The following is a 13,318-nucleotide window of genomic DNA, read 5'->3' on the forward strand; positions in this document are numbered from 1 at the left end:
TTTTGCTTCAGAAAATCTGCCAAGATGCAGATAATAAACGTGAGGACATGAAGTGGCTGGTCAAAACACTCGATTCTCTGCTCAGCTATGCCACCGAGGACGAGGCTAATCTGGAGCAAAAGAAACTCGAAGATCTAATTGCACGCTACAAGAACCTAATACCCACCATCGAGATAACCATGGTCAAAACGGAAGTGTTCTCCAAGTGTTACACATATCGTCGCGAGGTTCACGAAGTCGTCTGCCTGCTGACCAAGGTCAAGGATCAGACGGCCAATATACCGGCACCCGATAGTTTGGAGCGCGTGAATCGCCAAATTGAGGAGCAACAGTATGCTATTAATCAGCTCGATCATCAGAGGCCCCATATCATGTCCATGCTGCAACGTGGACGCGATCTCAGCAAGGATGTCCATGCTCCGACCTTTGTCAACTCCGAGGTTAAGAATCTGGAGACCGGCTGGAATCAGGCCTATACCGAATCCTCAGACAAACTGCAAGCACTGAAGGGCACTCAAGCGGTGTGGAGTGATTTTGTCGATCAGAAAAACGACATCTTCTCCATGCTGCAAACCGCTGAGACGGAACTACGTGCTCTGACACCACTGCAAACCGATCCGAAGAACGTAAGCCAAGATCTGAAGTCGAAACGTGATCTAAATGTGCAGCTGCAGCAGGCATCACATCAATTGTTGCCCAAGTTACATGCCCTGAAGTCGGAGTTGGCGCCTTTGGCTGCTGCCGATAAACGTCCCATACTCGAGAAGGAAGTCACTGAGGTGGAGAAAATGTTCTTCAACACCATGGAGCATGTAAAGGATCGTGTCGGCTACTTAGAGGACTACAGCGCCAAATGGAACAACTACAAGACACGTCTCGCCGAGCTGCAGGAATGGGCCAACAAAGTGGCACCCAAAAATATTGAAGCTTTGCAATCTGAGGATCTGACGCCTGAGGAGCGTGTTGTTAAGGTGCAGTCCTTTAAGCGAGTGCTCGGCGAGCGCATGAAGCAGCTGGATTTGTTGGCCGCTGATGCATCCGAGCTGGCACCGAAAGAGGGCAACGTTGCCGAAGCGAAGCGCCTCAAGGGTGAAATCTCCAAGCTGCAGGAAGTGCTTAGCGCGATCAATCGCAATGTGGACCATCAGTCGCAGGCCGTGCAGGAGGATCTGGTCAACTGGCAGCACTTCCAGGCTGGACTGCAACAGATCAAGCCCGCCGTGGAGCAGAGCGAGGTCAAGGTAAATAATATAGTTCCTAAGCCCATCACACTTGACGAAGCCGTTGCCATGCAACAAAATGCCAAACAATTTGAAACACAATGCCTGGACCAACTGGACAAACTCCATGGCATATCAAGCATCAGTCATAAAATGTTATGCAAAACCAATGCTCCCGATGAATTAGATGCCATGCACTCCCGTTGGACTGCGGTCCATGAAAATGCTAAACAGGCCAGCGGCAAGCTCGAGAAGCTTGTCGCCAATTGGAAGTCCTTCGATAGTGATGCTGCCAAATTGGATGATTGGATTGATCAGGGTGCACAGCTAATGGGTAAGCGTCCGGCTGTTTTAAATACGCCGCACATTGACAAGCTGGACAAGGAGCTGGTCAAACTAAAGTCCTTCAACAATGAGATTTCGCAGCAGCAGGCCAAACTTGTTGCACTTGGTCAAAATGCCGATCAAATTAGTTTACATTTAGCGCCCGAAGGCGCCGTTGCCGTCAAGGATCGCGTGAACAACATGAAGGGTAAATTGCAGAAACTCTCCGAGGCCACTCGTGGCAATATCAACGAGGTCTCCGACGCCATCATTTCGCGTCAAGACTTCAATGCAAAGTTGGTAAACTTTTCCAATTGGATGGAGCAGTTGCGCAATCAGGTCACCCAAGTTGAGGAAATCAATCCCGAACGCGTGGAGACCAGTCTGCATGTCATCCACGCCCTGTTGCAGGAGCATGCCGATAAGAAACCCAGTTTCAATGCCATCTACGATGAGGTCAAGCAATTGGCTCTGGGCGCCACGCCTGAAGAGTCCAATGCGCTAAATGATGCGTATACAGCGCTAGTGGTCAACTACCAGAATCTCGAATCGAACATGCTGCAGAAGAAGGCCGCATTGGAGAAGTGGACTGAGCTTTTGGGCTGGAAGCATGATACTGAATCGCATTTGAATTATTTGAAGCATCAGTTGGAGAAGCCCGAGGGACCCGCCGTCGAGGAGCTTAAGAAAGCCAGCGAGGAGATCGATCATCTCGGTCAGGGTCTGGGCTACTGGAAGGGCCAAGCTAAGGAAATCGATGAGAATCCGGCTATACAATTGCGTGATGCACTCTCTCGTCGGCCGCTGATTGCCACACAGATTGTCAACGATGTGGAAAACAAGCTGGAGAATCTGAAACTGCGATCGCAGAATCAGCAACAGCAATTGCAACAGATGACGGTGAGGAAGGACAAGTTCCACGCCCTGGAGCATAACTTTGGCCAGGCATTGGACGAGAATCGCGCAAAGCTTGATCAGATCCTGAAACAGCATCCTAATCTGAATAACATTGATCAGATCATTGCCGATCTGGTGGCGCTGAATGATGCTCTGAAATATCAGGCAGATCTTAAGAATCGCATTCACGACGAAGGCTCTTTGCTGATGCGCGAGGATATTGCCAGCATGCCTGCCATACAGGAGAGTCTCCTGGTGTTGGACAAGAACTACGATTCGTTGCAGAATGAAATTGCCGATCGTATACAGAAATACAATCTCATCAGCCAGGCGCTGCGTGAGTATGCCGAGTCCAAGGACAAGTTCTCCAAAGAGCTTAAGAAGGCCGAGGATCTCTTCAATGCCATACCCCAACAGCCGGGCGATGAGACCGCATTGCAGCAAGCGTCTGAGAAGACACGCAAGACAATGGAACAGTTGCGCAAGTCCAAAATGAATCTCGATGAGCTCGATCGTCGCGGCAACAATGTGGGCAAATTGTTTAGTGCCATTGGTGAGCCAGTGCCTCAAGAGGTGCCCCAGGAAGTGGCCAAGGCCAAACAGCAGTGGCAGGATCTGCACGATAAAACCGCCAAAAACGCGCATGTCTATGAAACGGAAGCGGTTATTTGGTCACAGATTGAGGATGCCAAAAAGGATCTGCTACCCTGGCTATCCGAGACCAATCAGGGTCTGTGCGATGCTGCCGATAACTCAATTGAAATTGAATTCGGTCCCATGCGTCTGAGCAAGTACCGCACTGAGCTGCCGTCGTATCAGGCGCTTAAGGATACAATTCTGGAGAAGACCAATGACTTGATTAAGATCAACAATGGTGCCCAGATACCCGCACTGTCCACACTCAATCAACTACTTGGCGATCAATTCGCTGAGGTTAGCAACAATGCGGATCGCCTGAGCGCGGTAACCACATCCTTCAATGATCAGGAACAGGAGTTGCGCCGACGCTCGAAGATTGCTGGCGAGCAGGTGAGCAAGCTGCGTGAACAGCTTATCAAATGCGATGATATGTCCGGAGATAACAATAAGATCATGGAGCGTTTGCTGCAGTGTCGTGCACTGCGCGCTCAACTGGAGAACAGCGGCAACGAAATCGAAAATATCAAGCAGAAAGTGGATGAATTGCGTAATCTTTATCCCACATTCAATGAGTCCATTATACCCAAGGAGTTGAACAATGTACAGAAACGTTACGAGGGCGTTGATCTGTATGCCAAGAAGATCGAAAGTTCGCTGCTGCAGTTCCTCAAGAAATTCCATGCCGATAAGGTGGGCATGCTGAAGCGTCTTATTACAACGCAACGGGAGAAGGTGGCCTGGTGCCAGCCCGAATCAACCAGTGACAAATACAACTTGGACGTGAAGAAATCGTCGCTGCAAGAGGTCGGTAAAAGCATTGATGACTGCAAGGCGCGCCATGCGGAAACATTAAAGTCACTCGAAATGCTCAAGGCTGTGGAGACGCCACAGAATTTGGTTGAGCTTAACAGCGATGCAGAGCTGATGGGCAAGGAAATGCAGGCGTTGCAGGATAGCTTTGATCGCATCAGAGGCGTTCTGGATGAGAATGTCGATTTGTGGTCGGAGTACGAGCAGTCAAATGAGAAAATATCCAACTGGCTGCGTGATGTTGAGGGTCGCGTCAAAGCGGAGACCAGCAGCCAGGTGAATCTGCCCGAGGTGCCACAGAAACTACAAGAGTTGGCCAGCTTGCAGCAGGATGTGCTGGCCCACGAACCCATCATCAACAGTCTGGAGCAGACATCACAGCAGCTAATCGTAAAGAATCCCGAGGCGCGTATTGGACAATTTGTGACACATCTGGTGCAGCGCTACCAGACGGTTGCCAAAAGTTTGGCTGGCCACATGGATAAAATGCGCACCGCACAATTGTCGAATGCGAACTTCGGCAAGGCATCGAAGGACTTTAATGAATGGTTTGGCGATGCCAAGATTGAGTTCCAGGAACTTGCACGCATGGGCTCTCCTGGCTCATCATCGGCCACCGCCCAACAATTACAAACAATTAAAAACTATCTGAAAACCTTCGATAATGGTCAGCTATTGCTGAACAATGCTGTTGACATTGGCGAGGGATTGTATCCCGTTGTCTCACCTGAGAATCGTGAACACATACGAGCTGATTTGCGACAAATGCGCGAGAAATACGATTATCTGCGTGACGAGGCCAATGCGCTAATGCAACAGGTTGAGGGTGTACTTATACAGAAGACCTCCATTGAGGAGAGTTACACTCAAGTGTCGCACTACCTCAACGAGTCCAAGGCCAAAGTCACCGCTGCCGACGAACTCTACCCGACTTTGGCGGCCAAGAAAGCAGCTCTCCAAAACTATAAGACACAATTGCAAGAGATTACATTGCATAAGAACGCACTGAAGCAATTGCACGACAAGGCTGTCACCCTATGCGATGATGAGTCTGAGCGTAAAACGGATGAGTCCATTCAGGAGTACAATGCGATCTCCAAGAAGATTTCCGATCGTATCAACACTGTGGGCAATCAGGTCGTCAAGCACGAGGCCTACGATCAGGTGCTGGAGAAGGCACAAGATTGGTTGAACACCATCAAATCGGAAGCTATTGATATACTGAACGAGACAACCTTTGAGAAGGAGGGCGCTGAGGAGAAGCTGATTGTTGTCGAGAATTTGCTGCAGCACAAGCCCGAAGGTGATTCCATTTTCGATACTTGCCACAAGCTATTGGAAACGGTGCTTACCCAAACTCATCCAAACGGTCATCCGGCTCTGCTGAAGGGCTTTGAGGAGCCTAAGCAAGCGTGGGAGGAGTTTATGTCGCTATGCCAGGACTCGTTGGTTAAACTCAAGCAGCTCTGCTCGCAATGGGATGAGTTTGACTCGATCATCGAAGAGCTTGACAATTGGATGAAAAATGTTGAGGCTGTGGTGAAGAACCAGAATCTCAAGAGCACGGCCGAAGCGAAGAGCGCACATCTGAAGAAACTGCAGGATAATGCCAAGGATATTGAGCGTCGCGGTGCTGCCATAAGCGAACTCATGGATCAGGGCCGTGAAATCGAAGGTGAAACGGATTTGAATCTCAAACTGTCGCGTTTGAATACACGCTATCAAACACTCAAGAATCTCTGCAAAGAGTCCATTGCCAAGTATGTGAACTACGTCAAGGATCACGAAAGTTTCGACAACGACTTTGAAAACTTCAAGCAGGATCTGCAAACCTGCGCCACTGAACTGGCCAAAACCAATGAAATTGTTGGCGACCAGAGCGCACTGCAGGATCAACAGAACAAACTGCGCGAGATGTCAGACAAACGCATCGTTGACTCCACTGTCTTTGAGAGTCTCATCGATCGCGGCGAGAAGCTGTACGGTCACACAAGTCCCGAAGGTCGTGAAATTATACGTCAACAGCTGCGCTCCTTGCGCACCATGTGGGACAACTATACGGATGACTTGAACTCGGCTACGCATAAGATCGATCAGTGCCTGTTGCAGTTTAATGAGTTTAGCATTGCTCAGGATCAGTTGACCAAGTGGCTGAAGGATGTTGATAAGGCCATGCAGAGCCATACCGAACCGAAGACAACGCTGCAAGAGAAGCGTGCCCAGCTCCAGAATCACAAGTTGTTGCATCAGGAGATCACCACGCACAATGTGCTCGTCGATAATGTGTGCGACAAGGCACAGATATTGATTGATCAAATCAAGGACAACTCTCTGAATATTTACCTACAATCAATCAAGCAGTTGTTTCACAATATTGTGCAAAAGTCCGATGAAATCCTACACAACCTGGAGAATTGTGTGCAGAAGCACAGCGAGCTAAACAATGCCCTGACTGGTGCCAAGACATGGATTTCAAATGAGAAGGCTAAATTGCTTGAATGTGATGATTCCTACGGTGAAAAGGCAGATATTAAGCGTAAAATTGAAACTCTCGGTCAATTGGCACAAAATAAACCACAGGCAATGAATCTTATTAGCGAGATACGTTCGCAGTTTGAAAATGTGAAACCAGCCACTTCGGAGAAGGGCATTGAAGTGCTTGAGAAGGAAATTGACGAATTGGAAACGACAATGAAGAGTCACTTCGATGACATCGAGGGCATCGAAGGCAAGCAAAAGGATGTGCTAGCACAGTGGCACAAATTCGAGAACAATCTTGAAGAGCTCACCAAATGGTGTCGCAGTGCTGAGGCTGTCTTCCGCGATCAACAACTCAAGTCGACGCTACACGAAAAGGTCGAGCAAATGGATAAATACAAGATACAGCGTGAACTCATCCTGCAAAAGGAAAAGGAGATCGATGCCTTCGGGGATACGGCGCACTCTTTGCTCAACAACTGCGGTGCTGATCGCCTGAAGACGTTGACAACGCAAATCACAAACCGTTATCAACTGCTGCAGGTGTTGAGCAAAGAGGTGGTCAATCGCTGGTCCAATCTGGTCGATGATCATCAGTACTACCAGGACAAGTACAACGAGGTGGACTTGTGGCTGCAGCCAATTGAAACCCAACTGGAGAAGGCGCTCAAGGATGAACCGACGCAAAGCTCGAACATTCTGCAGGTACTTCTTTCAGAGAAGGAGCAGGCCGAGAGCCTATTTGGTGCATTGAATGCAGCTGGCGAGAAGGCCTTGCCGGAGACATCCACTCAGGGTCGAGAGAAGATCCGCAAGGATCTGCGTGACATACGTGACCGTTGGGATAAACTTGACGAAGGTATTCGCAATCTAGAGAAACGGCAAGAGGCCCAAACTGTGCAGCTCTCCAGCTACCAGGATATCCAGGGCCAGACAGTCAACTGGCTGGATCAGGTGGAGAAATTAATACACAATGAGAATCCCGCTAGCTGGACGAGCGCACAAGAAATTCGCTCGAAGCTCTATAAATATAAGGCTACCAATCAAGACATCAATTCGCATAAGCGCATTGTCGAGGCTGTCAATGAGAAGGCAGCAGCATTGCTGTCTAGCGCAGCACCTGCAAATGCTGATGAGATTGCCAAATCTGTGGCTGACATCAATAAGCGATATGAGCAGGTTGGACTGGATTGTGGCAAGCTGGTCGCCGATTTGGATGCCGCTTTCGAGGTGTATCAGCAGTTCAGTGAGCTGCAGAAAGCCCAACAGGACTATCAGAAGAACCTTTGGGACCGTCTCACCGGCTACTCCGACTACTCGGGCAACAAGGCGGCTCTGCAGGCTCGTCTGCAAAAGATCAATGAGATCCAGGATGCACTGCCTGAGGGTGTGGCTAAACTGAAAGCCTTAGAGGAGCATATCGAGCGGCATGCGAGCAATATACCAGCTAGATCAAAGGAAGCCATGACACGTGATTTGGCCAATTTGCATGCTGATTTCGAGAAGTTTGGTGGCTCGCTGACCGATGTGAAGAGCGGCCTGGAGAATCGTTTGCAGCAATGGAATGACTATGAAGTCGATTTGGATCGTCTGATTAGCTGGCTGGGCGAGGCTGAGAATGCCCTCAAGAACTACAATCTAAAGAACTCCTTTGAGGAAAAGGAAGAGCAGCTGAATCGCTTCCAGTCGCTAACGCAGAGCCTGCGCCAAAACGAAGCGGACTTCGAGAAAATGAAGGACGATACATCGGAGTTGGTGCAAAGCTCTGGCGAGACAAGAATTGCAGTCAATGTGCAACAGGTCTCCTCGCGTTTCCAATCTATTCAAGCGACAGCAAAGGAGATTCTCAAGAAGTGCGAGCAAGCCGTTCAGGATCACAGTCATTTCAACGAGAAGTACAAGCAATGCTCCGACTGGTTGGCCAACGCACAAATCCGCTACGATGAATGCAGCGACTTGACCAACGTGGCATCTCGCGACGATCTGCTCAAGAAGCAACTGGTCATACAGGAGTTGCTGGCACAGCAACCGACCGCCACACAACTCCTAAATAGCACCGTCGAACTGGGTGAGAAGTGCTACAGTTCAACAGCAACGGATGGTCGCGAAGCCATTCGTAGTCAATTGGATGATCTGACCTTTGATCAGCTGTTCGACAATATTGCCAGCACAGCTCGTAAGATACAGGATAAAATTGCCAAGTGGTCAGGATTTGATGAGACTGCTGACAGTCTGAAGAGCTGGCTGGATAATGTAGAGCGCGAGTTGCCCACTGAAATTGAGTTGAGAACAACGCTGGATGAGAAACGCAATAAGTTGCAGTCATATCGTGACCTACTCAACGATATCAACAATCATCAAGTGGAGGTTGGGAATTTGCAAGAGATTGCAGCTAATTTGCCGGAGAAAACTGCACATGTTGATCAGATCCTTAAGGATATCAACGATCGTTTTGGCAAACTACAAAAACGCGCCCAAGCTTACGTCGAACGCTACGAGGGCATCGTGAGTGCCCATCAGCAATACTCAAAGGCTGTCATGGATGCCCAAGAGTTTATTGATGCCACATTGAATACGGTGCACTATTGGGGTGATCTTGATTTGGAACAAACATCTCTTCACACCAATCTGGATCGTCTAAAGAATTTGAAGGTCAGTCTGGCCGACGAGTTTCCGCGTGTCGATCAAGTTCGTGCATTGGGCGAGAAGGTTATCCCTGGTACTGTTAATGTTGGACAAGTGAACATTAAATCGCAAATTGATACAACGCAACAGGAATGGGAGGGTCTGCTGGCATCCATTAGCTCGACTATCGAAGCCATCGAATCCCGATTGCAGCAATGGTCCGAGTATGAGCAGCTGCGCGATCAATGCTTGGCTTGGATTCGTGACACCGACAATGATCTGCATGCCATCGATCTGAAGGAGGATCTGCCGAAGAAGCGTGCCCAGTTGGATGCGTTGAAAGCTCTGCAGGGTGATGTTCGTGCCAAGGAATTGGAAGTGGATAATGTTACCGAAAAGGCGCAAACTCTGCTGAAGGGACCCTCCACGACTCGATCATCTGGTCCCGAATTGGTAACCAAATATCAGCAAATCTTCCACAAGGTCAAGGATTTGAACAATCGCTGGCAACAATATGTTACTTCGCATGAGGACTTTGATAACTCGATCTCTGAGTGCACATCGTGGATTAATGGCATTAAAGAGAAATTGGACTACTGTTCCGATATGTCTTCCATGAGTCAGAAGGAGTTGGACAAAAAGCTGGCCACCATACAGGATGTGATTCTGCAAAAGGACGAAGGTTCGGCGCGTGTGCTCAAGATCTTGGAGCAGGCGCAACATGTGCTGGCAAATACTGCACCCGCTGGCCACGAGGCCATCAACAAAGAGCTGTCGGAATTGCAGGATCTGTGGTCGGGCATTGCGCTCCGCATTATGGACGTCAAGGCGAACCTTGATGATTCCATCACACAATGGTCAGGCTTCCTGGATCAAGTGCAAAATGTGCGCAAGTTCAACGAATGGTTGGATGCCTTGCTGAAGGAATTGGGTGAGCATCAGACAACAATGACAGAGAAACGTGCGCAGCTCGATCGCGTCAAGTCGACGGAGGAGAAGGTGCGCGTTGAGAAGATCGATGTGGATTCATTGAAGATTCAAGCCAAGGAAATGATTGCCAGCGGCCAACAGAGTCAGGCTGCTTTCCAGGCACAAAAAGTGCTTGACACCTTCGACGAATTGTTTGCCAAGACACAGAAATTGTTGTCCGATCGCCAGGATCAGCACCGAGATCATCGCCTGTTCAAGGAAGCCTATGATGATCTTGTTAGCTGGATAAGCCGTGCTCGGGAGAAATTCCCCGCATTGAAACAGAGTAGTCTCAGCGATAAGCTGGCCATCGAGAATGCTGTGCAGGCCACCGAGCAACTATTGAATAAACAAGCACAGGGTGAGCTGCTGGTCGAGCATTTGGTGCACACGGGTGAGGTGGTTCTGGCAAGTACTTCGACACAGGGCCAAGAGATCATACGCAATGATATACGCGCACTACGTGATAGCTTCGAAAGTTTGTTCCGCGAGATCAATCAGCAGAAGGAGAACTTGGAAGTTACCATGGTGCAATGGCGTGCATATAAGGAGGAGTATGAACGTCTTATGGAGTGGCTCCAACAGATCGATATACTTGTGAAGAACCACAAACTAAACCTCTGCCCAAATCTGCCCGACAAGGAAAAGCAAGTCGCTGATATGCGCGATGTAATGTCACGCCTGGAGAAGGGCAAGGACGATATTGATAAATTCAATGCTTCTGCGGCGGGCTTACTCAAATCCCATTTGGACAGCTATGTCAACAATCAGCTCAGACACTTGGGCTCCGTCTACCAGGTACAGGTAAATTTGGCCAAGGATGTGCTGAAGAAAGTGGAAACCAATCGCGATCAGCATCGCGAATACGATGCCAATATGAAGTCGGCCAAGGAATGGATAGCAAATGCCAAACAAACAATTCAGTCGGCTGGCGAAGGTGCCGGTTCCAAGGAGGCTCTACAGCGCCGTCTGGAACACATTCAGGACCTCATACGCAATCGTGAACTAGGCCAAAATCTCGTACATACAGCCATTAATAATGGTGAAAAGATTATTCGGAATACACGCTCCGATGGTCGCGAGGCCATCAACAATGAAATGAAGGAGCTGCAAACCGATTGGGATCGACTTGTTAAGAAAATGTCCACCGCCAAGGTGCAGCTCGAAACAAATCTACTGCAATGGGCCGATTACAGTTCCAGCTATTCGCAGCTACAACAATGGATTACAGACAGGGAGGCCAAACTGCAGCAGGCATGCGAGCAAAAGATTATTAAATCCCAGCGTGGTCAGCCAGGGCTCAGTAGTGGTCTTAGCGAGCGCAAAGCGAATCTACGCCAGACCAACAACATTGTCCAGGACATTGTCTCGTTTGAGCCAATGATCCAATCGGTGACATCGAAGGCCTCCGACCTACAACAGGGCGCACCCGCTACAGAAATATCCGACAAGTACGAGAATCTAACCAAGCAGGCCAAGGATCTGTATGCCAAGCAGAAGAACACTATTGATAGCTATCAGTCACTGATCGATGCTGGCAACGATTTTGCCAGCTGGCTGCGTAATGCCAAGGAACGACTGAGCAAGTGCTCCGAACCAACGGGTGACAAGCAGGCGCTGGCGGAGAAAACACATCAGCTAAAGATTTTGCAAGGTGAGGTGCCCGAGGGTGCGAAAAAACTGCAAAATGCTTTGGAACAGGGTGAGATTGCCTGTCGCACTGCAGAGCCCGAGGATTGTGCGATAATCGAAGAGGAGGTCGCTCTGCTGCAGGAGGAGTTCGATGCTTATGTGGAGGCCCTCAACAAGGCAAAGGATTACCTAGAGGTGGGCATTGTCAAGTGGTCAGACTATCAAGATCAATACACCGAGGCGCTTGAGTGGTTAACAAAAACCGAAGCTTTGGTGCAGTCCTACAATAAACTGCAGGACAGTCTTACCCAAAAGAAGGTAGTGCTGGAACAATTCCAAGGCCATTTGCAAACACTCTTCGACTGGCAGAAGACACTGGATCATCTGAACATGAAGGCTCAGGTTTTGCTCGAAACTTGCTCCGATACGCGCATCAGCAATGCTATCATGCAGCTGACAACGAAATACAATGCGCTGCTTACATTGGCCAAGGAGGTTATGCGACGCTTGGAGATGCACTACCAGGAGCATCAACAACATCACACTCTCTACGAGGAATGTCAGTCATGGATTGAGAATACGCGTGAAAAGCTCGCAGACTGCGAACAAATACCCGGCACCCTCAACGAGGTGCAAATCAAATTAAACACTGTTAAGAATTTGCGTCAAGGCTTCGAAACTGGCCAGAACAAGTTGCGCTATCTACTGGAGCTCAAAGAGAAGGTCATAATGAATACCGAACAGAATGGTGCGGCCAAAATACAAGAGGATACCGAAGCCCTAAAGCAGGACTTTGATAAACTGCTCGTGGACCTCAACGATGTGCGACAGAAGTTGGCCAATCGTCTCGCTCAGTTGGAGGAGATCTTCAAGCTGTACAAGATTTTGCTTGAGTGGCTGGAGGACATTGAGCCCAGTGTTAAGGCCAGTGAAGAGTATCTGAACGATCTAAGCGAGAAGCGTGCTGCACTGGAGAAATTCCGTGTCACACAACGTGACATCAATGGACACAACGATATTGTGGAAAAGATTAATGTACGCCTGCGTGAGGATACCAGTCTGGACAAGAACGATTTTGCACCAGGTCTTAGCAAGTTCGAGGATCTGCAAGCTCAAGTGAACAAGATCATTGAGTCGCTGGAGAACCAGGTGAACAATCATGAGAAATACAAGCAAGCCTACAATGAGTTGCAAGATTGGCTGCGTCGCACACGCATCGAGGTGGAGCAGTGCGCCGATTGCCATGGCGAGAAAGATCAAGTTGAGGATCGTCTCAATCGTCTGGGTGATATACAGGCTACGTCCCTGGAGGGTAAATCACTCCTGGATGCTTGCGAAGAGCTTAGCCAGGCGGTGATTGCCACCAGCGGCAGCGAAGGACAAGATAATGTGGCCCAAGAGATCAAACACCTGAATGGTGAATGGGAAACCCTGCAGGCCTTATCACGAGATGCTCGCAGCGGTCTGGAGTCCTGTTTGGCCGCTTGGCAGACTTTCCTGCAAAAGTTCAACAAGATCAACTTGTGGATTGAGACAATGAGCAAGCGCGTTGCCAAATCAAAGGAAGCCGATAATAAAACCACCGAAGATTTGGTCAATGCCAAGGTAAGCGACAAATCTCTCGTCAAATCTCTTACGCAACGCTAACCAAAATGATAATATAAATGTACTAAAATTACTCGAAAGAGTTCACCCAGTAGTTCACAAAAAAAGAAAAGAAAACC

The 13,318-nt window shown here is 49.0% G+C and overlaps 1 protein-coding gene across 14 annotated transcripts in view; it reads left to right on the forward strand.

The window, feature by feature from the left end:
- The window catches only part of LOC6561852 (nesprin-1), a 113,494-nt gene that overhangs the window by 29,737 nt on the left and 70,439 nt on the right, over positions 1-13,318 (forward strand). For 13 of the 14 annotated variants that reach the window (XM_032735700.2, XM_032735709.2, XM_032735707.2 and 10 more), the window contains exon 7: positions 12-13,199. In XM_032735700.2, the coding sequence (XP_032591591.2) occupies positions 12-13,199 (13,188 nt within the window). The remainder of the gene's footprint in view (positions 1-11; positions 13,200-13,318) is intronic. The other variant, XM_032735703.2, reaches the window with a different exon arrangement.

The sequence above is a fragment of the Drosophila grimshawi genome, unplaced genomic scaffold, assembly GCF_018153295.1.
Source record: "Drosophila grimshawi isolate 15287-2541.00 unplaced genomic scaffold, ASM1815329v1 contig_1377, whole genome shotgun sequence".
NCBI classification, from domain to species: domain Eukaryota; kingdom Metazoa; phylum Arthropoda; class Insecta; order Diptera; family Drosophilidae; genus Drosophila; species Drosophila grimshawi.